Here is a 27,671-nt window from a genome sequence, read left to right on the forward strand (position 1 = left end):
CACTGGTGCTTTGTGTAACCTTAAGGAAATCACTGTGCCTCAGTTTCTTCATCTGTAACAGAGGATAATAAAAATACCTTTTTTTTTTTTTTTTGAGACAGAGTCTTAAGCTGTCTCCCCAGGTAGAGTGCCATAGCATCACAGCTCACAGCAACCTCCAACTCTTGGGCTTAAGCAGTTTTCTTGCCTCAGCCTTCCAAGTAGCTGGGATTACAGGTGCCCACACAACACCCGGCTATTTTTTGGTTGTAGGCCTGGGCTGGATTCGAACCTGCCAGCTCCCATGTATGTGGCTGTAGCCCTATCTGCTTGAGCTACAGGTGACGAGCCATTATAAGGCTCTTTTGATAAATAAATGAGTCTGCATAATTACATTAACTGTGAATGATTGCATTAACTCCGTGTATATATGCATTTTGTCTTTTACACTACTGGTTACTTGACTTTGGCATTTGAAGGTAATGTGCTGAGTCCTAGCATTCCATAGGTGGTTGGGGACTTATTTGCCTCTGATTCTTTTATAATTGGTAGAGCAGGTATTTTGTCATTCTCTAAATAGGAGGAAAAAATCTGGTTTAATATGTTTCATTAATGTCTGTTTAAATTATTAAAGCAGTTAGGACTGTTTCCTTCTCTATAGGAGAATTGTTGGCTCCTGTAGCTGCAGAAGCCATGGAGGAAGGAACGGGAGGTGATGATGTAGGAGCAACCGCTGGTGATTCTGATGACTCCCTCCAGCAGTCCTCAGTTCAGTTGCTGGAGACCATAGATGAACCTTTAACACATGATATAACAGGTAAGTTTTACAATTGTGTTTTAAGAGGTTTTCAGTTTTTCTATTAAAAACAATGTTAGAAGTTTAGAGATGATTTTTATATTTTTCTAATAGGTATTTGTCCTTGTAAACGACATGATTTTTTTCCTGATAAATAGATTTTGTCTTGGTTCTCTGCGAGGAATTTCTTTGTTAACAAAGTGGTAGCATTTTATCATGTCCTGATTATTTTGATGCAGTCCGATTTGCCTATATTAAAGAAAATACAAATATAAAAATGTAAAGATATGATATGGTGAAGACATCAAGCTGGGCTTTTGTTCTTTAGATCCAGCCAGCATTTTTATGGAGTTTTTTGTGCTTTGTTTGTTTTTCATCCTTTTTAAAAACAATATTTGTAAATTAGCATTTATAATCCTTTGTGATCTGGAAACTGATTTGGTTACCACCATGTGCATGTAAGCTTCTGTAGTTATTTTCAACCATTTCTCATTTTTTTTTCCCTTCCCTCCCCTGTCATCTCTCCTCTCCCCTTTGCTCCCTTCCCTCTCCTTTCCTTCCTCTCTTCCTCTCTCCTCCTCTCTCTTTTGCTTCCTGTCTCCTTTCCTTTCCCTTCCCTTTTCCTTGACAGAATCTTGCTCCATGGCTTGGGCTAGAGTGCCAAGTTCACAGCAACCTCAAACTCCTGTATTTAATCAATCCTCCTGCCTCAGGCTCTTGAGTAGCCAGGATTAGAGATATGTGCCACAACACCTGGCTGATTTTTCTCTTTTTGGTAGAGATGGGTTCTCGCTCTTGCTCATCAGACTGATCTTGAACTCCTGAGCTCAAGCAGTCCACCCGTCTTGGCCTCTTAGAGTGCTAGGATTTTGGGTGTAAGCCACCATGCCTGGCCCATTTGTCATGTCTTAATCTTACAGGTGGTATTCTCCTATTTAGATGATGAATTCCGCCTTATGTAAGGTTTACATGAAGCATGCTTTCCTCAAAGAAGCTTTTTTTTTTCTTTTATCATTACCTGCAGAGTTGGGGACTGTGCTGTCTGTACTCCCCTTGTACTGTTGAATATTTCTACTAGCATATCATGTTGTAATCAGTTTTATTATAGTGCACTGCCACCTCGGATCTTCTTTTATTCAGGGGAGATTTGTTTCATTAATCTTTTTGTATATATACTCAAACCGCAGTGCTAGACTTTCTTTTTTTTTTTTTTACTTTTTTTTTTTTTATTGTTGGGGATTCATTGAGGGTACAATAAGCCAGTTACACTGATTGCAATTGTTAGGTAAAGTCCCTCTTGCAAAGTGGGACTTTGCAAAGTGTGAAAGTGTGACACACACTAAGGCCCCACCCTCCTCCCTCCATCCCTCTTTCTGCTTCCCCCCCCCATAACCTTAATTGTCATTAATTGTCCTCATATCAAGATTGAGTACATAGGATTCATGCTTCTCCATTTTTGTGATGCTTTACTAAGAATAATGTCTTCCACTTCCATCCAGGTTAATACGAAGGATGTAAAGTCTACATTTTTTTTTAACGGCTGAATAGTATTCCATGGTATACATATACCACAGCTTGTTAATCCATTCCTGGGTTGGTGGGCATTTAGGCTGTTTCCACATTTTGGCAATGGTAAATTGAGCTGCAATAAACAGTCTAGTACAAGTGTCCTTATGATAAAAGGATTTTTTTCCTTCTGGGTAGATGCCCAGTAATGGGATTGCAGGATCGAATGGGAGGTCTAGGTTGAGTGCTTTGAGGATTCTCCATACTTCCTTCCAGAAAGGTTGTACTTCTTTTTTTTTTTTTTATTTTCTTTTTTATTGTTTGGGATTCATTGAGGGTAGAGAGAATTAGGTTACACTGATTGCATTTGTTAGATAAAGTTCCTCTTATAATTGTGTCAAGGCTTTCTATTAATATATGTTGAATAAGAGGATGGGAATGATGGGAAAGTAAGATTTATAAGTGATAGGGAGCTTAACGTAAAAACTTAAGACAGTTGAGCAAAGTAATTTCTAATTGACAATAGAAAAATAAAATAATTAGAAGTCTTATAACTTAAGTTCTTTGCTTTTCTCTTTCTTACTGGGCAACATTACCTATAATAGAGGATTCACTATAATAGATTACATATTGGATATTATAGAATCACATTTATTCCAGAAATGTTAGGTTTTTTTTTTCTTAAACTTGACTGCAGCAGGGTCTTACAGTGGGGAAGAGAGATTGGGTTTGGCTCCCAGCAACTATCTTTAATAACAAAGTTTATGCAACTTGGTTCAGTAAGAATTAATATGGTGGTCTTTTCCCTAGGAAAGTCAATATCAATTTTTTTTTTTTAATTTCCGAATGTTAGGGAGTATGCATGTCTTGTTCACAACCCCTTTTTTTGGTATAGGTTATGTAAAAATTATACATGGGAGTGAGCTCTTCACTCAGGTAGTGTCCACTGTACCAATCCAGTAGGTGTGAATTTACCCATCTGTTCCTTCTGCCTACCCCTGGCTTGATTTTCATGGAGATTTACTTTCATATGTGCACTTAAGTGTTGATCAGATAGTTCCAGTGTGGTATTGAGTACATGTTTTGTTTCTGCATCTTTGTGATATTATGCTTAGAAGAATGGTTTCCATTTCCCTCCAGGTTGTCCAGAAAGATAGTAGTTCACCATTTTTGTTTATGGCTGAGTAGTATTCCATAGTATGCACATCCCATATTTTACTAATCCATTCACTTATTGGACACATGGGTTGTTTCTATATCTTTGTGATTGTGAATGTGCTGCTATGAACATTTGAGTACACGTGTCCTCCTTATAAAATGACATTTTTCGCTTTGGGCATATACTCAGCAGTGGGATTGCTGGATCAAATGGTAGGTCTACTTAATGTTTTTGAAGTGTCTCCATACAGTTTTCCCTAGAGGTTGCACTGGTTTGTAATCCCACCAACAGTGTATAAGAGCTTTTTTTTCTCCTCATTTTCTTCCTCCTTCTTTTCTTTTTCTTTCTTTTTTTTTTTAAAGACACTCTCTCTGTCTTGCCACCCAGGCTAGAGTACAGTGGTGTCATCATAGCTTACAGCAGCCTCAGACTCTTTGGCTCATGTAGTTGTCCTGCCTGAGCTTCCTGGGTAGCTGGGACTACAGCCCATGCCATCAAGCCTACTAATTTTTTCTGTTTTTGGTAGAGATGAGGTCTTGCTCTTGCTCAGTCGGGTCTCCAACTCCTGACCTTAAGCTGTCTTCCCATGTAGGCCTCCCAGAGTGCTAGGATTGCAGGTGTCACTTTGCCTAGCTGCATTGTTGTTTTTGTGTATTATGGAATGGTACATGTGCACATCTATTATTGCTTAATTGTTAAGTGAAAATTTTTTTTTTCTAAAAAATATAGGTATATGTTACATGCAAGCAAAGTAATTTCTTCTAAAATAAAAGCAATCAATATATCAGCTAAGTTTTATGTACTATGTTCCACCAATAAAATAACTTTTAATTATTTGAAGGTACACCTCCTCTTTCTTTGGAAAAAGATAAAGAAATTGACCTAGAACTACTCCAAGATCTAATGGAAGTTGACATTGATCCTTTAGATATTGATTTGGAAAAGGATCCTCTTGCAGCCAAGGTTTTTAAGGTATGATATATTGGAATACTCTTTGTGGTTAACATCTTTCATCTTAGACTTTTGGCTTAATAATTATTTAAAAGAGGAAATATATGTACATATGTATCACTAAATGCAACCCTTTATTCAGCATATTCAAAATGTATTAAGTTGCTATAGGTATTATAGTAGTTTTTAATAAAATGCCAATGGAATAATATAAACTTAGGCCTTTTTAGTAATGTAGCTATTAACAATCATCTTATAGCACTAAGAACCATTATTAAGTGTGTAGAAGTATTACAGTTAGGAGTCACCAGCATTTTAGCAGTCATTTAAATGCCATTGCAGCTTCTATTTCTGTGTCAGCCTCCATTTCTTCTAAGGCACATACACCTGTAATACTTCATTGGTGTATCGTTCTTCTTTTTTGGTGCATAGGATATTTTATTAGGGATGCTCATTCTCTCAGTTCCTAAAGATATTTCTAGATTTTTGCCAGAAAATGAGCAGAATATTACTATACTCATTCTTGTATATCATTTAAAGTACAAGTGAGTTTTAGAAATTTAAAGGGTGGCAGGGTGGTGCCTGTGGTTCAGAGAGTAGGGTGCCGGCCCCATATACTGAGGGTGGTGAGTTCAAGCCCAGCCCTGGCCAAACTGCAACAACAACAACAACAACAACAACAAAAATACAAAAATAAATAAACTTAATTAAAAAAAACTTAAAAAAAAGAAATTTAAAGGGTGGGGACAATGTTTATTTTGTAGTCTTATTTGACTTTAGATAATGTAATAATGTGTCACTCAGTGAAGGGACAAAAATAAACCACACTTTTCCCATTTTTTTAAGCCAATAAGCAGTACATGGTATGATTATTGGGGTGCGGATTATGGCACCTACAATTACAACCCTTACATTGGAGGTCTGGGAATTCCTGTAGCAAAGCCACCAGCAAACACAGAGAAGAATGGATCACAGACCGTTAGTGTTTCGGTGTCTCAGGGTAAGTGGATATTTATTTTAAAGCATGTAGTATTCTTAATAAAAATCCCAGGTTTATGTATACTTTATATCTTGAGAAATTGAGACACCTGTGTCATACCTGTGTTACACGTGCCTTTCGGAGCCGTTTCTCTGTCAGTCAGAGAAGGAGCTTCCGTTTATGGTCTGTGTGTTTCTTTCTCCAGATAACATCTAGCAGAAGGATTAACAGTGATTTTAATTAATTCTTCTTTGTTTTAGTTTCTTTCTCTTTTTTTTGAGACAGAGTCTCACTATGTTGCCCTTAGTAGAGTGCCGTGGCATCACACCTCACAGTAACTTCAAACCCTTGGCCTTAAGTGATTCTCTTGTCTCAACCTCCCGAAGAGCTGGGACTACAGGCGCCCGCCACAATGCCCAACTACTTTTTTGTTGCAGTAGTTTAGCTAGCCTGGGCCAGGTTCAAACCTGCCGCCCTTGGTGTATGTGGCTGGCGCTGTAACCACTGTGCTACGGGTGCAGAGCCCAACTATTTTCTTGTTGCACTTGTCATTGTTGTTTAGTTAACCCAGGGCCAGGCTTAGACCAGCCAGTCTCAGTGCATGTGGCTGGTGCCATAACCACTGTGCTATAGGCTCTGAGCCATATTTTCCTCAGTTTTGTTTTGTATGCTATTTCCTCATGGTTAGATTCAGATCATGAATCTTGGCCGGAAAGTCCCAAAAATAGTGTTTATTTTATTTCTTTTCATCTGAGTAAGTGAGCCATGATTTTGATCTGTTCAATACTGGATGTGTTAGGTTTAATTGCTTAATTAAGGAGGGGTCTGCTGGGCTTCTCCCTTCTCCTTTGTAAAATGTTTCTGGGGGCTGGGGTAGCAGAGTAATACTTGTAAACTATATAAATATTTTGTTCCTTTCCAAATTTCTTTTTTAAATGTTTACTAATTTATTCATTTAGTTTTGAGTGTACTCATGATTTCCTTTTTTATTCAGTGGGGTGTATAACATTATTACATATCTATTTCTATTTTGTTAAAATGTAAATAACAATAATCATTTTAACCATTTTTTGGTGTATAGATCACAGTCATAAGTACACTCACAGTACTGTCATTATGTTTTTATTGATGCTCAAAATGTCCCAGTCTTGACCAACAGGATCACCCTTAATGTGGTCTCTGGCTTTTGACGCATCCTTATGATTCTTTGAGCACTTGCTTATTCTCTGGCAAAACATGATACCCTAGCTTCATCATTTACTTTACCTGTTCCAATCTGGGAATTAGCTACTTACCTATTTTTATATGTCCGTTACTGCAAAGAGTACAGTAGTTCAAAACTGTTCAAAGCAGAGATTTGCTTAAATCAAAATTTGGGTACTAGATAGACTTGATGTTGTTTTGTTAACTGCTTCCATACCTTCTTGTTAGAGAGCGAGTATGCACAAGTGAGCACACAAGTTTTTGCCTGTCTGCATTTCTGTATCTATTTATATATATATATATATATATTGAATGTGATGAGTTCACATCAGTGTATCTGATAAACTAACCCCTTCAGGTTCATTTTAGTTGTCTCCCTTGTATATTTATCTGCCTGCCGTTTGGCAGTGAGAAACTTGGCTCTCATCCTTAGTATGTTTGCGTCCATTGCTTTGGGATGTGATCTGCCTGTTTCTGTGTAACTCCTCCTCCCATTTCTGACTTCCTTTCTGCAGATGTTCTCCCCCCTGCTGCTCCAGTTCCACATGTCATGTTGTTCCTCTGTAAGGACACACTTCTTCTCCTCACTCTCTCTTGGGTTCAGATGTTGACAATTTATTGTAGAAAGTAGGACATGAATAGTAATTATCAAATGTGCTTTTTTTCTTTCAATTGCTTTTTGTAGCTTTAGATGCTCGTCTAGAAGTTGGACTTGAACAGCAAGCAGAACTTATGCTGAAAATGATGTCCACCCTGGAAGCAGATTCCATTTTACAGGCTTTAACAAATACATCTCCAACGTGTAAGTAAAATGACCATTTCTAGGGTATTGCAGCAAATGTTTTTTTATCTATTGATAATTTTCAGGTACACAGATCAAGGATAGATTTTAAAATTCCATGTTTGGTCTGAGGGAACTTAGTATATATCACCTCTCTTCCTCTCTTCAGAACTTAGTAAAAGGATCAATGAATGGAAGGTAGAGCTTCAAAATATCTCCATGTAGTGATCTCAGTTTAGTACAGAAACCTGGCCTTTTTGTTATTATGTTGTGGTGAGGTTATTGATATTAGTAGGAATCCTGCATAGCTGGGTTAATTGTGAGTTAATTGCACTATATCCAAATTTATGATGAAGTGGATGTTTTTTAGTAACATCTTTATCATCCTTAAGGACTAGGATAGAAGACATATGGGCAGACAGCCAAATGAGCCTCTTACACTGGATCCCAGAATTGAGGGGATTAATTACCTGATTATCTGTAGGAAAGGAAGGCAAACTTTTCATAACTAGCTAGTAGTAAATATTTTAGGCTTTGCTCATCATATTGTATGTGTTGGAAATACTCAACTGTGATTTGGTAGCATTGATTTCAGTAGAGAATTTGGGTCTTTTAAATCTTCCTTTTGTTAACTTGAATTCTTCTGGTTTGCAATTTTCATGTATTTCTTGCATTAGAAAGTATAGAAAAGGGGGGAAAAAACCAAGAAGGAATAATCTAGTTTTCTATCATCTTAATGTTTGTGTACTATTTAATATTTTTGTAGCTAATCTCACAGGTAATAGGGTTTGTATGGTTCCACCTCTGCATGCTTAGAGATAGCTCAGCATTGCCTAAAGTAGCCCTTTTCTTTGTTAAAAAACATTTCTTGTTTCAAAAGTTTATTAGAGGATCCTTTTGAAGTTCATGTTTGCTTCTCAATTTTCTTTTGATTATGCTACATACACCTTTTAGTATATTGTTTCCTTTTTAGTATAATGTTCTAGATATATGAAAAACCTTTCTTAACATTACTGGTTTTCTCTGCTCCTCATGGGTATATTTTTATTTGATTAGTTTAGTGTGTTACTTGAGCATCAAAAGTTTTGAAAGCCTCTCAGATGATTCTAACGTGCAAAGTTAAGAATCAATAAACTAGAAATTAGATTACTCTAAAACTGTCTTCTCCATAATTAACATTCTTTTTTCTTTGCTTTTACTATTCCTTCTTTATTAATTTAAAAGAATGCAATTAGAAATTGCTGAAGAGTAGGTTTTCTTTTGTTGGGTAAATTCTATGAATTTTGTAGGTTTTCTTTATAGTGATTGTCTTAAAAATAGTGTTATAAAGACAGTTTTTTTCAAATAATATAACTTTGAACCATTTTAAAGAATGTAACTTTAGTTTTTCAAAAAAGTTTTTACCTATTTTTACATATTTATAACCAGTTACTATGCCTACTGAGACTTAAAAAATCTTGTGTTTAATTTTCAGTGTCACAGTCTCCCACTGGAACAGATGATTCACTTCTAGGGGGTTTACAAGCTGCAAACCAAACCAACCAGCTTATCATACAGTTATCATCAGTCCCAATGTTAAATGTTTGTTTCAACAAACTTTTTTCCATGCTTCAAGTCCATCATGTTCAGGTATGACTGACTGTAGGAGAAAGGGTATATTTGTTCCTATTATTGCTAGCTTAGTAAAAAATGAAAACTAACCAGGAGGATCATTCTGAACCTGGCAGGATTCTTTATTATACTCAGGTAGAAAAATATTAGAAATACTTCATCAAAGTAATCACCGCTCCTCTGTGATATGATGTAAAGCTTTATTCTTTCGTACAGTTCTTACTAGTATATATATACAAATTCGTGACTTAAAGACTTGAATCACCTATTATGATATTTTTCTTTTTTTTTTTTTTTGAGACTCACTTTATCGTCCTTGGTAGAGTGCTGTGGCATCACAGCTCACAGTAACCTCCAACTCCTGGGCTTAGGCGATTCTCTTGCCTCAGCCTCCTGAGTAGCTGGGACTACAGGTGCCCGCCACACTCCCAGCTATATTTTGTTGCAGTTTAGCTGGGGCCGGGTTCAAACCCGCCACCCTCGGTATATGGGGCTGGCACTCTGCCCACTGAGCCACAGGCACTGCCCTGCCTATTATGATTTTTAAGATCCTTTATATGAGGTATAAATTTTTATTCAGTTAAATTTTATTTCAAAAATTTTAAGGTAGATTTAGTTGCCTTGGCAATTGAATTGAAGTAACTATAGGAAGAGTTTAATAGAAAAAATTCTTTCCTCCAGACAAGGACTTAAACCTAAGATACTTGTTTAAATAGTGTTCCATAATAGGGTTGTTTTTTTATCAATTTTCATTCTTTTTCAGTTGGAGTCACTTCTCCAATTGTGGCTCACATTGAGCCTGAATTCTAGTTCATCTGGAAACAAAGAAAGTGGAGCAGACATATTTTTATATAATGCTAATCGAATACCTATCATTTCATTAAATCAAGGTAAGATTATTAGGAGGAAAATCATTATAAATAACAAGCTTAAAATGTAATGATTAGCTTAAAATACACCCAATCTTTGCCATTAGGGTTAAAATGTTCCTGTGTGTGTGTGGGGGGGTGGTTGGAAAACCTGTTTTGAATGCAATTTATTAATTGAAAGAGAACAGAAAACTGTATTCTCTGTTCGTAGTTATTTTATGCCTGTGGGCAGTTAAAATTCACAATGTTCTGTTAATGTTTACATCATATTTTCTTAAAGATTTTTCTTATTTGTAGCCTCTTCTGCTGCAACAGATACTTGCTTTATGTAATGCAAATGAGCATTGCATAAATTGGTGAATTGATCAGCTGGAGAAAGTTGTTAATTTCTTGTAGAAGTTATGTTTCCCACTCCATGGCAGCTAACAAGCTCATGGGAATGGTGGAAGTAAAATAACCTTCAACAGGAAAAGAAGTAGCCTTCAGCACTGGCTACCGAGGGTGGCGGGTTCAAACCCGGCCCCGGCCAAACTGCAACAAAGAAAATAGCCGGGCGTTGTGGCGGGCGCCTGTAGTCCCAGCTGCTCGGGAAGCTGAGGCAGGAGAATCACTTAAGCCCAGGAGTTGGAGGTTGCTGTGAGCTGTGTGATGCCACGGCACTCTACCGAGGGCCATAAAGTGAGACTCTGTCTCTACAAAAAAAAAAAAAAAGAAGAATCTATTTTAGTTATATTTTAAGAAAAGTAAAAATTAGCGTCTATTTCTGGTGTTTTCTCCCTAAAGTGGTATATCTCATATCTGTTTCAGCTGTTAAATGGTCTTGCAACCTTAGTGACAGCTTCACTGGCTCACGAATTCTCTTATATGTGCATTGTTTTTGCACCAGCCACTCCTGTGTTATCCGATAGATTTTTATCCTTTCCACTGTAGTATTAATAATTATTACTATTAGAAAATTTGCTCTCCTCTCATTTTAATTTTGTTACTAAAAATATTAAATATATAAGAAATATTAGAGTAGAAATATAAATATTCCTTATTATGAATCTAGATAGCATTCTACTTCCCAGTTGCCTTAATGTTATAATTTTTTTTTTGTTTATCTCAAGTAGAATCAGTGTAGGATCCGTACACTTGATTTAATTATGTTTCTCAAGATCCTCTTAATCTGTATAATTTCCCTCTTAAAAAAAAAAAAATCTCCTTTGGCTCCACAGCTGTAGCTCAGCAGCTAGGGTGCCAGCCACATACACCAGAGCTAGCAGGTTGGAACCCAGCCTGGGCCTGCCAAACGATAGTGACAGCTATAACCAAATAATAGCCGGGCATTGTGGTGAGCGCCTGTAGTCCCAGCTACTCAGGAGGCTGAGGCAAGAGAATAGCTTGCCAGCCCCATATGTTGGAGGTGGCAGGTTCAAGCACAGTCCCAGCCAAAAACTGCAAAAAAAAAGAAAAAAAAAAAATCTCTGGAAAGCCTTTTTTTTTTTTTTTTTTTGAGACAGAGCCTCAAGCTGTCTCCCTGGTTAGAGTGCTGTAGTATCATAGCTCACAGCAACCTCAAACTCCTGGGCTCAAGTGAGTCTATTGCCTCTGCCTCCCAAGGAGCTGGGACTATAGGCGCCTGCCACATCGCCTGGCTATTTTTTGGTTGCAGCCGTCATTGTTGTTTGGCAGGTCCGGGCTGGATTCGAACCTGCCAGCTCTGGCATATGGGGCCGGCGTATGTGGCTGGCTTCTTAGCTGCTTGAGCCACAGGCGGCGAGCCTGGAAAGCCATTTCTCAAATAAGTTTGGTTGATTGTTTTCAAGGGTTCCCATGGTTCAGATTTTTGATGTTTTATGTCAGTGGTTCTCAACCTCCCTAATGCTGTGACTCTTTAATACAGTTCCTCATGTTGCGGTGACCCCCAACCATAAAATTATTCTATTTTCGTTGGCAACAAGAATAATTTTATGGTTGGGGGTCACCGCAACATGAGGAACTGTATTAAAGGGTCGCGGCATTAGGGAGGTTGAGAACCATTGATCTACTAGTATTATCTTAATTTCCCATAGATTGGGGTTAGTCCTAGAGCTTATTGTGATCCAGGCTTTTAAATTTGTTCATTTTTTATTAAAGGCAATTTCCTGTGTTGTCTCCTTTTTTCTTAGTGCCTAGACATATAACAATTTGAGGTTTCCAAATTATCATAGTCTCATTTCATTCCTGCTTCTTTTCTTAGATGAAATATTTACATAAAGAGAAACTTCCTTTTAAAATGCTATTAAGTCACCCTGTGGTATAGTTTGTGTAAGAGACAGAAAAATGCTGGAAATTTTTCTTTTTTTAAATTAATTTTCAAAATGAGTCATAAGCAATTCATAGTCATGACCAATTTAGTGTCATTAATATGTACTTATGGAAGTTCTTGGATTTAAAAATATTTCTTATGGTCCTTTGATAATTATTATACTTGATATTGAAATTTTGCTATTTGTGGACACCAAGATGCTTCTTTTTCTGTTACATTTGGTTTTTAAAATTCATGTTTATATTTTTGTTTTCCAAAATGCCTTATTTTCAGCTTTTGGTTTTGTAGAATATCAGGATTTTTAGTAACACAAATTGTGGCAAAGTAGAAATGCCTGCAGTTTTGAAAGTACAGATTTTTGGTGGTAACATTTCGTTTTATGTGTAGTGAGCTGAGCTTTAAGCCTTGCCATAAAAGGTTACTGACTCTTAATGCTTCTATTATGTTAAATGGGGAGTTCTTTTTACTGGGATGTTTTGGGAATACTGATTAGTGAATTGATTTATACAAATAACGTCTTATTTTTGAATTTACTCTTTTGGTATATAATCGTTCAGTAAACATTCGTGTTTTTGGAGTAAAATTTTTTTCCCTTTCCCTTTCTTGTGTAGCATCAATTGGTAGCTTTCTCACAGTGTTAGCTTGGTATCCTAATACTTTGCTCCGGACCTGGTGCCTTGTGCTTCACAGCCTAACACTCATGACAAACATGCAGCTTAATTGTAAGTTCAAAAACTTTTTCATATAAGTCTCTGCCATACACTTTAGTATTCTTGCTGTCAGATTCTTAACATAGATTTTTCCACGAAGTGGCATATTATAGTTAAGATGATTGAATTTCTTATTTGTAGATCTCTTTCGAATTTGTTGTTATATATCTTATTCTTTGTGCTTTTTACTTTGATAATATAAATATTCTCAAATATCTCTCATCAGAAGTTTAAATCATACTTTTATCTTTTTAAAGTTTACTATTCGTTAAAAGAAAATTGATTGCTTGTAGAGTACAAAGTGAAATTTTCATGATTAGTGTAAGATTTTTTTTTTTTTTTATTGTTGGGGATTCATTGAGGGTACAATAAGCCAGGTTACACTGATTGCAATTGTTAGGTAAAGTCCCTCTTGCAATCATGTCTTGTCCCCATAAAGTGTGACACACACCAAGGATTAGTGTAAGTTTTTATGTTGGTTATTTTAATATGAACATGTCTGACTAAATTTCTGGGTTTTTTTTTTTTTTAATACAATTGAAATCACTGCTTAGCTCAAAATAGTATTCCATTTTCTTAATTGGGATATATTTTCCAAAAAATGGGATCAAAACATTACTATCCGATATTGATGATAGATTTAATACCAAGAATGTTTTCTTCAGTTCATAAACTGGTGTGTTGCTTACATATTATTTCACAGATAACTGGTATACAACTAACAAGCAATAAAGAATAGTATTTGCCTCATTTTAGAATACTAGGTTAAAATTTATCTAAAAAAGTATCTCTCTGTTTCTGGAACGGGGAACTGGTTACTAACAATAACCTCACCGAATAAGACAGTAGTGCACTTGACTGTGTACTGAATAAGATGCATATTAAACAGTTTTCACTATAAGAAGCAAAATAGGAGAAGACATGTGGTAGATGAAAATAGAAAATACGGCTCGTGTCTGTAATCCTAGCACTCTGGGAGGCCTAGATGGGTAGATTGCTTTGAGGTCAGGAGTTTGAGACCAGCCTGAGCAAGAGTGAGACCCTGTCTCTAATAAAAAACAAACACACATACAACAAAGAACAAGCTGGGCATTGGGATGGTTGGCTGTAGTCCTAGCTACTTGAGAGGCTGAGATAAGAGGATTGCTTGAGCCCAGTAGTTGGAGGTTGCTGTGAGTTACGACACTACAGCACTCTACTGAGGGCAACATAGTGAAACTGTCTCAAAAAAAAAAGAAAATAAAGTCCAGCTTAGTCAATATGGCAGAAATTGCAACCCCCTAAGATAAAACTACAGTTACTGGAAACACGTTTTACTTGAAACTACAGGTATTTTAAGTATTTTATTCCCATTGTCTTATGGTCCATTTGTTAAGAGATTTTTTTAAAAAAATGTTTTATAGCTGGTTCCAGCAGTGCCATTGGAACTCAGGAGAGTACTGCTCATTTGTTGGTTTCAGATCCAAACCTTATTCATGTGTTAGTGAAATTCCTTTCTGGCACCAGCCCACATGGAACAAATCAACACAGTCCACAGGTAATACGACTTTTAAACTAGGATATGCCCAGACTATTCGACAACCAATATTTGTAAAGTAAAACTATGTTTTTATTTTGCTAAAAAATTAAGTAACAGCATTTGTGTATCAGTGTAATAAAATACTTTGTGTTTTTGCTAATACTAGCTATGCTGGTGCTGAAGAAAAGGTTTTGATTTAGATATGTATCAAATAATATGTTGACATTAATTTTAGAAATGTTTTGAATAGGTACTATTGTAAAGTCAGGAAAGAAAGCATTTCAAAACTTTTTGAATTAAAATATTTAATAATACCACTTTTGATGCACTCTACTATTAAGATTGAGAGTTCACCTTAATCCTTTTATGATATTAATGATTTTGTTTAACAAATTATTACTCAGGACTTAGAAGCATTTTTCATCTCAGTATAGTTTTTCTTTTTTATCCGTTTAATTTCTTGCCGTATCATACTGCTTTTATATAAATATTTCTACATCATTTTATTTCTTCTTATATAAAAATATAGTTAGTATTTATAGCATCTTTTTTAACAGAGATTACTCAAGATTACCTTGCAAAATTATCATTTAAATATTCTTACCTAGATTTTCCATTAGATAAGTTCTAATTTAGTTAGACTGTTACTCTGTAACAGTTCCATTACTTCTGTTTCATGTATTCAGGATTTAAGAGGCTTCTGTGTGCTAGTTCTAGGTACAGTTTTCTGTGCTAGCAATATAATACGTACCATGACCAAATCTCTATCTTCAGAGAGCTTAAATTCTGATGGTTGTATTTAATCAGTACTCTGATATTGATTATACCCTAACTTTGTAGTGACAAAAGGAAAAAAGTGAGAAAGAAGAATCTACTTGTAGTTAGACTGGGACATGGTTTTGGTGGGGACAGAGATGTGTTATCTAATGGATATTGTACTTAAAGATTGAATTTGGAACAAGAGGAATCCTGGGACCACAATTCTAGTTACACCATTTGAGAAAACAAGCATCAGCTATATTGCCCAGAATTGTACAGCTGTTTGTGACAGAGCTAGGTGTCAAAATGCAAGCATTGTGTAAAATAATATTTTTTTTCCTCCTGTTTTTTTGTTTATTTTAAGGTAGGAAGAAGTAACTTTTAAAGATTTTCTAAAAATGATTGAAGATCATTAATATTCTATACAAAAGTTTGAGAGTGCTGGGATTTATATGCTCAGTATTAGAAATTAATTTTATTGAACTCTGAAATATTTAGAGGATTATAGTGGTTTTTTTCCCCCAACCTGCCTCCATGGTTTTATGATTTGTCCATCAAACCAAATTAGGATCAAATAAAATAATACGTAAAAGTATCATAACCTGGGCGGCACCTGTGGCGCAAAGGAGTAGGGCTCCAGCCCCATATGCCAAAGGTAGCGGGTTCAAACCCAGCCCCAGCCAAAAACTGCAAAAAAAAAAAAAGTGTCACAAAACATGTTACTCAGTGTGATGTTCATTATCATTTCTTTCACTGTTGAAATAGAAGTTTTTTTGTGACTTGGTATAGTTTTTTAGCTTTAGTTTTTGTTTTATTTTTCACTAATTTCAGTATTTGCTCTGCCAGGTGTTAGAAGCATGGCTTCTTATGGATCACTTTACCTCTACACTTGAGTTCTCCTTTGTTTTGAAAGGGGATAAGATAATTGTTACTGGTGAAAATCAATGCAGAGGTTTATGTAAATTCTTGACATTATACTTGACATTTTGTAAGTGAATGATCATTTAAATGGTATCACTTAACAGTTTTCTGTGCATACACACTTTATTCAGGTTGGTCCAACAGCTACACAAGCTATGCAAGAGTTTCTTACTCGATTACAAGTACATCTTTCTTCAACATGTCCTCAGATATTCAGTGAATTTTTGCTCAAGCTAATTCACATACTTTCAACTGAAAGGTAAGGTTTGATGCACTCGTATGTTCCTGTTACATAAGTAATGTATAATGGGGCTTTCTCATTGATTCTTCTTCAAAACAAAAATAAAATGTTTGTCTCAACTGAACTCCACCTTGTATGTTTGGGCGTTCTGTGCTAGACAGCAGTGCCTATTCTACATTGGCGGCAAACTGCCAATGGGATTTGAGGATTTTCCCTCCTGACAATAAATTTGTTGGTGTCTTTGCCAACGCCAGTTCTTTTGGTTCTTCAATTGGGTATCTTTCCAATACTATTGTGACAGTACTCAAAGCATCAGATTCCATATGTTTAAGGGTCAGTCTCACAAGACTGCCCTCACTTTAGATGCTATTTGTGATTCTTCAATCTCCGGGCTACCCATACTTCTCTCCAACTTGGCTATAAGTTTGGGGATTTTCCTTCCTCAGGTTTGGTAATTCATTAGAATGACATGCAGAACTCAGCCAAAGCCCTTTACTTACATTTTCTAGTTTATTATGAGAACATACAATTTAGGAAGAGCCAAACAGAAAGATGCATATGGCATGATATGCAGGGAATTCAGGGATGGGGAGGGCTTCTTTGAGTGAGTGTGGAATAGATTATCACCCTAGGCTAATTATCACTTTATCGGCCTTCAGCAATATTGTTTTAAGAATCAAGGTATAAAACCAAGAAGCAATTTTAAAATATTGTAGCTGAATTCTTTTTACCTATTTGTACAGTGCCAATGTCTCCACTTCCCCTCCTTGCAGTTGCCTATCTTTTCCCAAGCTTTTTTGGTTGGCTTCAGGTGTCTAATGGTTTCAAGAAACAACTTTTAAGTTAATTTAGCCTTTTCTTATTGTTAGGTCCAGCTTCCTGTATCTTAGACATAAGCAGAGTTTGAGAGTATTCAACTTTAATACATGAGAATGATTTTACTGAATTTCAGTTTTTGAGTATCAAATCAGTAGGGACTGTTCATAATAGCATCATTGGAGAATGTAGCGAAGTAGAGCTTATTCTATTACAGTGAGTGCCTTGTGACTTCAAAGCATTTTAGTCTATCTTCAAAAATCAACTTCTTTGATTTTTATTTGTCCCTTAGTTTTCTATTTGGAAGAGAAGTTGTTTTTGAGTTTAGAGAAAATGGAGGCAAGAATAAGACTCTAGAAAGATGTAAAGTGTTTGCCATCATGAAATAGAGAATACCAGGAGTTTAATTATTGTTTAGATTTCTTGTGCTGTGGTGGTTACGCCTTTGAAAACTAGTTAAAATTACTTAAAATGTTAATTTTTAATAATCCTCTTCTTTTTGCAGGGGTGCTTTCCAGACAGGCCAAGGACCTCTTGATGCCCAAGTGAAGCTCTTAGAATTCACTCTGGAGCAAAATTTTGAAGTTGTTTCAGTTAGTACCATTTCTGCTGTGATCGAATCTGTCACATTTTTGGTGCATCACTATATCACTTGCTCAGACAAAGTAGTATCTAGAAGTGGATCAGATAGCTCTGTGGGTGCTCGAGCATGCTTCGGAGGACTGTTTGCCAACCTCATTCGTCCAGGTGATGCGAAAGCAGTTTGTGGTGAAATGACAAGAGATCAGCTTATGTTTGATTTGTTAAAACTTGTGAACATTTTAGTACAACTGCCTCTTTCAGGCAACAGGGAATACAGTGCAAGAGTGTCTGTGACCACCAATACAACAGATAGTGTTTCAGATGAAGAAAAAGTCTCAGGAGGCAAAGATGGCAATGGAAGCAGTTCCAGTATTCAAGGATCACCTGCTTATGTTGCTGACTTAGTCTTGGCCAATCAACCGATTATGAGCCAGATTTTGTCTGCTCTGGGCCTGTGTAATAGCAGTGCCATGGCAATGATAATTGGTATGTATTACACTTGTTTCTGGTACTATACCTATTTTCGTTAGCAATATATGGATTCTTTTTCTTTTATTGCTCAGTGTAATAAAAAAATAAAATTATGTACTACTTTATTGTAAAGTTCTTATTGTAGCTGATTTTTATTAGTAAAGACTTTCACAGAGCTTCAGTTAATAAATGTAAGTGAAAAAATTAAAAATTTTATGTCCATTTCAATATAAAATATTGGAAAATAACAAAATAAGTTTTAGTCAACTAAGAAAAACATTAATTTCATGAGTTGGGTATTAGAATTTATAGCCAGTTCTAATGTTTCAAGACGAAGAATTTCACATTGAATTTTGTATTAGAGACGAGTAAGACTTAATTGGTTCACATTTTCATTAAAAATGAAATACAAAATTTTATTCAGAATTTCTGCAATACATGTATCAGCGACATTTGTATATTGCTTAAATGTTCTTTTTTAACTTTTGTACCTGTTTGGAAGCTACTATTAATATACAAAATTTTTAAATTGAACTTCCGTAAATTGTGACAAAATCCATATCTAATCTGTTTCGCCTGCTGGTATTTCTTTCTTTGTCAGTGTATGGGAAACCATGTCTTCTTTTTTGATTAGATGTTTTAAAGTATAGTGACATATCACTATCTTTTCTCTTCCTCCCCCCCATCTTTATATGTAGTTAGTTATGTAGAGTGATGTTCCTGAGTCATATACGTATAATAGAGCACATTCTTCTTTATTGTTATCAGTCATTTCATGTAACATCAACAGAACATCTGTACTGAATATTGTAAATATTTTAATATCTAGGTGGTGTGTGTGTGTGTTTGCAGCTATTAATGATATATACTCATTCTTTAGTGGTTTTAGAAAAAATGTATAGTCTATTTTGATTATTATTACTTTTTAAAAATGTGTAATCTTTTATTTTTATTAGGGGCAAGTGGATTACATCTCACTAAACATGAAAATTTTCATGGTGGATTAGATGCCATTTCAGTTGGGGATGGATTATTCACCATATTGACAACCCTTAGTAAAAAAGCTTCTACAGTCCACATGATGCTGCAGCCAATTTTAACCTACATGGCCTGTGGATATATGGGCAGACAAGTAAGTGCAAGCCAGAAATAGCTGCAGTAATTTAAAGACTTCTGGCAGCCCAGGTAGAGAATTATATGTAGAACAAACAAAAATAATTGTATTCATATTATACAGGGCGGCCAAAAGATCATGTGCAATTTAAATTAGTCTATGTTGAACAATGAAGAGCATCATTGAGTAGGGGCCATGAATTACTAATGAAAGTTACAGAGTAAAGTTTCCTTAAAGTGATTATTTTCAAAAATGACCACAGTAATACAAGAATAAAGCATTCAATGTGTTCTTAAATTTTATATTTCTTTCTATAATCCCAAGAAGTAGTTCTTCCTTTTCTCTCAAAATAGCACAGGAGAATGCCAAGATGTTTTACATAGATGTTAAGAACATTTAATATGAGTGTTTTTCAAATTTATGTTGTATATATTTAGATTTCTTTCAGATCAAAGGGATTACTATAATTTAAAAAGAAAAATAGGGTAGGAATTTTTGCTTTTGTATTTCTTCTTTAAAAATGAAATTATAAGAACCTGTTTGATTATGCTATAGACTTTGTAGTCCATTTACCATTTTGAAATGTAGATTTTGAAATAATTTCTTAGAGTCTATTTAATTACCATTTGTTTACATATTTGTTGAATGTATTTTTTTCTCCATTGGAAAGTATAAAAATATTTGAGAAAGTCCAAATTTTTTAAATGAAATCAGTGTCTAGCAGAAAACAAATACACATTAATATAAAAACTGATGATAATAATGTAAAAAATGATAATGCTTTTAAAAACTGCTCTGAGTTCAGAGAGGAGGTATGTCCTTTCTGGTCCAGGTAAGATTTCTTAGGTATTCTGGCAGACTGAATTTATAAAAATTAACTGTACATGTACTAAGAATTTTAATTGCCTTATTCATAGGAAGATGAAAATCAAAAAAAATGCATATTTAATTTTTTAGGGCTCTCTTGCTACTTGTCAGTTATCTGAGCCATTATTGTGGTTCATTCTGAGAGTATTGGATACTAGTGATGCCTTGAAAGCATTCCATGATATGGGTAAGTTAAAATTCCAAAACTCTTACTTAAGTATGACCATGGAATAGTGTGATGTTGAAGCAAGCATCCATCCTAACATAGTTTTCCTTTCATATTCTTTGTAAATTTAGGTGGTGTTCAACTCATATGCAACAATATGGTTACTAGTACAAGGGCTATTGTTAACACTGCAAGAAGTATGGTATCAACTATTATGAAATTTCTTGATTCTGGTCCAAATAAAGCTGTTGACAGCACTTTGAAAACAAGAATACTGGCTTCTGAACCTGACAATGCAGAAGGGATCCATAACTTTGCACCCCTGGGTAAGAAAAGTGTTATTAAATCTTACTAGTATGAATTACCTTATTGCTACTATGAAGCAAAACCAGTTGTTGAAGTGAGTTGGTGATGGTAAACTGTTTCAATTATAAACTGTTGAATTTAGTGGTAATGGATGTCAAAACATTCTACTGATTAGAAAGAACGTTTAAACAGTTCTTTAGCAATATAGTTTCCTTTTATTTCTAAGTTTTAATAGAAACACAATTCAACTAGAGATTCTTTTTATTTAATTAATTCATTTATTTTTGAGGCACTATGTTGCCCTCGGTAGAGTGCTGTGGCATCACAGCTCACAGCAACCTCAAACTATTGGGCTTAAGTGATTCTCTTGCCTCAGTCTCCCAAGTAGATGGGATTCCAGGCGCCTGCCACAACGCCCAGTTATTTTTTTGTTGCAGTTGTCATTGTTTAGCTGGCCCGGGCTTGGCTGAAACCCACCAGCCTCGGTGCATGTGGCTGGCACTGAGACTAAACTAGGGATTATTATGTCAGTTTCACCTTAAATACTAATCATTTGGAAGAATTTTTTTTTCTTTTTTTCTTTTTTTTTAATTTTTGTTTGTTTTTTGAGACCGAGTCTCACTATGTCACCCTCAGTAGAGTTCTGTGGTGTCACAGCTCACAGCAACCTTTGATTGCTGGGGTTAAGCGATTCTTTTGCCTCAGCCTCCCAAGTAGCTGGGACTACAGGTGCCCGCCACAACACCCGGCTGTTTTTTGGTTGCATTTGTCATTGTTGTTTAGCTGGTCTGGGCAGGGCTTGAGCACGCCAGACTTGGTGTATGAGGCTGGCACCCTACTCACTGCTACAGGCACTAAGCCGATTTGTTCTTTCTTAAGTGGTACTATCTGTAGAAAATGTTTGAAATTAGGTATTTAATCCTTTTTCCAGTCTATATAGTTTTTTGAATATAATTTTCTTATTTCTAATTCATAAAGGTGTTAGATAATATATATCTTAGAATAAAGATGATTATTTTAAAGGCAAAGAATATATTGAACTTTCTTTTCCGCTAAGTCATTCAAGAATGATTGTTAGATTTGTTGTCATTACTTTAGTTTCCATTTATCATATGAATATAAAGAAGTAGGCAGCAGTAAATATTTTTCAAGTTGCCAATAGACTCAATATCCTGCTGTTTTCTAAATATTGTGAGATCATTAAGATGTTAGAACATTAATTAATAGCATCAAATGTTCATGTATTCAGCCAGTTTTTCTATTTTAATTATGATTTGAATAGTTCTTAATGCTTTATTGCATTTCTTTTACAAGTTCTTATTTTATTGAAAATACCATCTCTAGGTACAATCACATCTAGCAGTCCTACTGCCCAGCCAGCTGAAGTGCTTTTGCAGGCTACACCCCCTCATAGAAGAGCTCGCTCTGCTGCCTGGTCCTACATCTTTCTGCCAGAGGAGGCCTGGTGCGATCTTACCATTCACCTTCCTGCAGCAGTGCTCCTTAAAGAGATACATATCCAGCCTCATCTTGCATCTCTTGCAAGTGAGTAATATTCTATAAAGAAGCATTTTAAAAATAAAGTACCATTTAGAGATATTTGAAAATGAGAAAAATATTTAGCAAGTGGTGATATACTTTGTTATGATTACCAGATTGTGTAATTTTTGAATTATTTTTAGTGGAATATGTAACACTACCAAGTCATTTCCCATGAAATGAAATGACATAGCTGTTATCTTCGAATAAATAGGCTGGTTTGGTTTTTTATTCCAGTAATATATTACTTTGCTTTCCTCTTCTCCCAAATTTTTTAAGCTAAGGTGTTAAGCTGAAATGAGTTTATTTACTCACTATGGTTAAATTGGTTTGTCTAGCTTAGTCCTCAATCCTAGCCCTGTAATAGGAAATCAGCATTGGTAATTTAAATAATTAAAAATAATTTTAGAAAATAAGTTCTAGATTAAGAGCAAACACTATTTCAAGTATTCATAAAGAATGGGAAATATTTTATATTTTTGATGGTCACCAAATTTTATTATAACTTTTACTGAATTGTTGCAATTGTTACATTTATGTTCATTGATTCTCTCTGGTATCAAATGTCACCCAATAATTAGATGAAGAGTTGTATGCAATTCTGTAGATTTCTGGCATATTTGCAAGAATAAATTTTCTCTACTTATTTGCAAGATTAAACTGTTATATCTTAATTGTGGAATCCTCATTACTTAGATTAAAAACAGGTATGACTAATGTAAAGGTAGAGAGTGTTTTAGGAGATCAAAAAATAAAGTACAAAGTATAAGTCAACAGAGAACATTCTAAATGAGGAAGAGATTGATATGGAAGGCAAAGGGGAAGGGTTCATGTAGATGGTAGTTTTTGAAGTATTCCTAGATTTTGCACTAGGGGTGATACAGGAAGCATATTATAGAGGGAATAACTCCGTTGTGGTGTAGGTTGTACCTATTTGAATGTACTTGATTTAAAAGTTTGGTTGTTGGATTAGAGCAGAAATTGGTCTGTTATGCTATGGTGGATTTAACAGTCTTTAGAATCAAATGTGGGCTTGAATATAGGATGTCTCCTTTGTTCTTGTAGGAATGTGGATTGCTTAATCACATTTTCTGTCTTCTCGTGTAAAATGTGGATACTTTTCTCAAAAGATTTTTAAGATTAAATTTAAAAACTGATGTGACTTACGTAGTTCTCACTGCAAACCTGCCATATAGTTGGAGTACAGTAAAGGTTACTTCCTGATTTTACCGTTAAAATTAAAACCAAATTTTAAATGTTGTTTTAGTTAATGGATATATTTACTATATGGGCTTGTATGTTATGTTATGAACAAACAATTTTTCCTGTAGTAGCTGCCAATTGTTAACTTCATCGATTACTTCTTAAATTTTAGCAAGAATTGATTTTTAGAAAAATCTCGTTGATGTTTGGGTCATTTGAAAGGGAAACAGGAGATTAGAAGTAAAAGCAATTTCTAAACTCATTTAAAAACATTGCAATATGGTAGTGAAGTGATCAGTTGGCGTAAAAACTTTTATTTTATTTTTTTAATTTTGTTACTATTATTTATTTATTTATTTATTTTGATATGAGAGCAAACATATAATTTTCTTATTTCTAATTCATAAAGGTGTTAGATAATATATATCTTAGAATAAAGATGATTATTTTAAAGGCAAAGAATATATTGAACTTTCTTTTCCGCTAAGTCATTCAAGAATGATTGTTAGATTTGTTGTCATTACTTTAGTTTCCATTCATCATATGAATATAAAGAAGTAGGCAGCAGTAAATATTTTTCAAGTTGCCAATAGACTCAGTATCCTGCTGTTTTCTAAATATTGTGAGATCATTAAGATGTTAGAACATTAACATTAAATTATTGGGCCTCACCGCTTTTGGTACCACTTCTTCAGAGTCTCAAGTTGTTGCCCTGGGTAGAGTGCCGTGGTGTATTTTATTTTATTTATTCGTTTTTTTTTTTTTTTGAGACAGTCTCTCTCTGTGTCACCTGGGCTACAGTGCCGTGGCATCATCATAGCTCATTATAATCTAAAATGACTGGGCTTAAGCCATCCTCCTGTGTACTTAGAACTACAGGAACTCCTAGCTAATTTCTCTATTTTTTTGTGGAAATGGGGTCTCTCTCTCTTGCTCTTAAGCTGGTCTTGAGCTCCTGGCCTTGCAGTCCTCCCATCTCAACTTTTCAGAGTGCTAAGATCACAGGCATGAGCCAGCATGCCTAGTGGGAAAAACCTTTTTTTATTACAACTTTCTCTCTCAAATTATTTTAAAAAGTAAATTATAAGATTAACCATAGTTTCATGTTATTTATGGTAACTTTGATAAAGTAGAAGTGTTAAAATAATTGCCTAATTGACTGGTTTTTTCCTTGGGGAACATCACATGTAAGTGGATTGCATGTTCTTAATTAACTGATTTTTAGTTGAATGTTAGAATGTTTATAATTTTTATTATATTGTGTTAGAATGTTTATAATTTTTATTATATTGTGTATTATGTATTTTATATTGGAAAGTAGTTCCAAAATTAATTATGATGAAAGTCATTTGCAGGGTATGATCCAGTACATAAATTTTCTTTGTACAAGTTCATAATGAAGGTAACTGAAAGGTGCTGTTTTACAGGGTTTTTTTTTAATTAGACCATGACACCTAGTTCAATTTTTTTGTGTGTGTGATAGTTCAATTTTCTCTTTCTATAGCCTGCCCATCCTCAGTGTCCATTGAAGTAAGTGCAGATGGAGTAAATATGCTACCTTTGTCCACTCCTGTTGTCACAAGCGGCCTCACCTACATAAAAATTCAACTTGTGAAAGCCGAAGTAGCTTCTGCTGTTTGCCTTAGACTACATCGTCCGCGAGATGCCAGCACGTTAGGCCTCTCACAGATTAAATTATTGGGCCTCACCGCTTTTGGTACCACTTCTTCAGCAACAGTAAATAATCCTTTTCTTCCGTCTGAAGATCAGGTATCCAAAACAAGGTATGTTTTATTTCTCATTCTTAAAAAAAGCAGTGTCTGTGTTTTTCTTGAATTACTCATTCTGGTTTTTTTGTAGGAAATGCTTTGTTCTATAGGTTATCAACATAATTTTATTTGGTATAATAGAGACAATTTAGTGGAAGCATAACCTTGAGGCTGATTAAAATTGAGATTTGTGTGTATTTGATCTTTGAGATGATCCATACTACATGTGGGTTAGATACTATTTGTTTTGATCGTAATCTATTATAGGGGTTTCCAAATCCCTATAACCAGGAGTTCATTTGAACCATACCAAACTGACCTTAGAAACAGAGACACCTCGTCTTATATGGTAAAATCCTAAATGCTAGTTAAAAGTATTATATCTGAACCAAAAAACAAAAACTTGAATATATCCTTTAATCAATATTTTTCTGTTTAATTTTGATAGTTGGTACTTTTATAGATGGGTTTTATTGCTTGTGCCTGTAGTTACAGCTACTTCGGAGGCTGAGGCAAAGGATCCACTTGAGGCCAGGAGATCGAGACTAATTTGGGTAACACAGTGAAATGGTTCACTGTGTCATGGTTCACACTTGCAGTTTTACCTACTGGATAGGGAAGATAGCTTGAGTTCCGAAGTTGGTGCGTGAGCAAATTGGCAAGACTGCATGTCTTTAAAAAACAGATTTTTTTCTTCTTCGAAAAGTGCTAAGACTTTATAGTTTTACAAATTTATTATAGTAATAGTTTGTATTTATATACATAAATATGTTTAAAAACAGATTCCTAGCTCATTTAATAAAAATGAGCAAGCTTACAGTTTCTAAATACTGTGAACACTTAAGCCTTTTTATGTGGTTATAGGGGAAACTTTGTGTTTATTGATTTTGCAGCACTCTAAAAACATGATTTTTAGATTGGTTAATACTATTTATGAAACACTCTCTGCTGATGTTTAAAAGTTGTTTTCTGCCCCAAGATAAATTGAGCTACTTACATTTACTGTGTAAGTCCTTTTGTGTTGTGTATTTCAGCATTGGGTGGTTACGGTTATTACATCACTGCCTTACTCATATAAGTGATCTGGAAGGAATGATGGCAAGTGCGGCTGCACCTACTGCTAACCTGCTACAGACTTGTGCCGCTTTATTGATGTCACCGTATTGTGGAATGCATTCACCCAACATTGAGGTTGTGCTTGTAAAGATAGGACTGCAGTCCACTAGAATTGGCCTGAAGCTTATAGACATTCTCCTGAGGAATTGTGCCGCATCAGGCAGTGATCCTACAGGTGATAATTAACTTTGATATTTTAATTTTTACATGTCTCCAAAGTAATAGCAGTTGAGTTCTTTTATGATTACCTCTGTCTCGGAAATTAATTTCCCTTATGGCTTTATTATTTTCGAAATTTGTTGTTTCTTGTTGGTAGAAGTTTATAGTAGACTTATTTTTAATGAGTAATTATATTAAACAAATCTTCCCATCCCCAATTTGCTTATTCAGCAAACTTTCTCTTTTGATTCTTTGTTGCAAGATTTAAATAGCCCTTTACTTTTTGGAAGACTGAATGGACTTTCTTCGGACTCTACAATAGACATTCTTTACCAGCTTGGAACAACTCAGGATCCTGGAACAAAAGACAGGTATATGATCTCGTTTTTCATTTAAGCTTACACACACACACAAGCACACTGTAGTGAATGCTACTTACACTGTCTCCACAGGTACTCTTACAACAGCTAACACAGTACTCTTACATGTTATGTTTACACATATTCCTCACTTGATGCAACCTCTGCAGAGTTTCATGAACATTAGGTATACATTTTGGACATATTTTGACATTTTAAGCAAATATGACCTTAGATTTCTTAATACTACTTTTGAGAATGGAAAAGAATACAACATTTTTAAGTGAGCTATTAGCATCCTTATGAGGTGATGGGATCATAATCACATTTTCTTAGGTACTATTTACTAAATGTATGTGAATAGAGGAGTGTTGTATCCAAAGTTGGTACTTGGATTGTTTTGATAATGATAATAATGTTTGTTCTTAATGATTACTTGCTATTAATTGTTTATAATATTCACTCCTAGCTTTAAATTAAGCCCCGTACCCTCTTTTTCATGCTTCCTTGCACAAAATGAAATAATATTATACCAAGTAAATGATACCTGAATGCTTCAGGTAAATATTTAGTGATTTTGATGTTGAGATAATTTTGATGAGTTTGCTAATATATTTTTACTGTGTAGTCTTTTATTTCAAAATGATGAGAACTCCCTAGCCGCTGTTGTGGCGGACAGCTACTTGGGAGGCTGAGGCAAGACAATCACTGAAGCCCAAGAGTTTGATGTTGCTATGAGCTGTGATGCCACAGCACTGTACTGAGGGCCACATGATAAGACTCTGTCTCAAAAAATATATATATAATAATAAATGATGAGAACTCCGAAGTATTTTTGAAAACATATTTTTATTGGTATATTTTTGAGCAAATCTTTGGCATTCTCTGGTTTGAATGTGGTCTCCTATGTTAGCAGAATATAATTTATAG

The 27,671-nt window shown here is 35.0% G+C and overlaps 1 protein-coding gene across 9 annotated transcripts in view; it reads left to right on the forward strand.

Annotated features, from left to right (window-relative positions):
• The window catches only part of BIRC6 (baculoviral IAP repeat containing 6), a 275,055-nt gene that overhangs the window by 134,131 nt on the left and 113,253 nt on the right, over window positions 1–27,671 (forward strand). For all 9 annotated transcript variants that reach the window (XR_008379509.1, XM_053588024.1, XM_053588027.1 and 6 more), the window contains exons 37-53: window positions 641–796; window positions 4,282–4,412; window positions 5,238–5,391; window positions 7,259–7,375; window positions 8,829–8,983; window positions 9,729–9,855; window positions 12,736–12,846; window positions 14,238–14,371; window positions 16,165–16,292; window positions 17,596–18,158; window positions 19,100–19,275; window positions 20,215–20,311; window positions 20,422–20,616; window positions 21,941–22,141; window positions 24,843–25,122; window positions 26,142–26,398; window positions 26,645–26,753. Coding sequence is in view for 8 of the 9 variants with exons in the window: in XM_053588024.1 (XP_053443999.1) it covers window positions 641–796; window positions 4,282–4,412; window positions 5,238–5,391; window positions 7,259–7,375; window positions 8,829–8,983; window positions 9,729–9,855; window positions 12,736–12,846; window positions 14,238–14,371; window positions 16,165–16,292; window positions 17,596–18,158; window positions 19,100–19,275; window positions 20,215–20,311; window positions 20,422–20,616; window positions 21,941–22,141; window positions 24,843–25,122; window positions 26,142–26,398; window positions 26,645–26,753 (3,091 nt within the window). In the remaining variant the exon portion in view is untranslated. The remainder of the gene's footprint in view (window positions 1–640; window positions 797–4,281; window positions 4,413–5,237; window positions 5,392–7,258; window positions 7,376–8,828; window positions 8,984–9,728; window positions 9,856–12,735; window positions 12,847–14,237; window positions 14,372–16,164; window positions 16,293–17,595; window positions 18,159–19,099; window positions 19,276–20,214; window positions 20,312–20,421; window positions 20,617–21,940; window positions 22,142–24,842; window positions 25,123–26,141; window positions 26,399–26,644; window positions 26,754–27,671) is intronic.

This window comes from Nycticebus coucang, chromosome 4 (assembly GCF_027406575.1).
Source record: "Nycticebus coucang isolate mNycCou1 chromosome 4, mNycCou1.pri, whole genome shotgun sequence".
NCBI classification, from domain to species: Eukaryota; Metazoa; Chordata; class Mammalia; order Primates; family Lorisidae; genus Nycticebus; species Nycticebus coucang.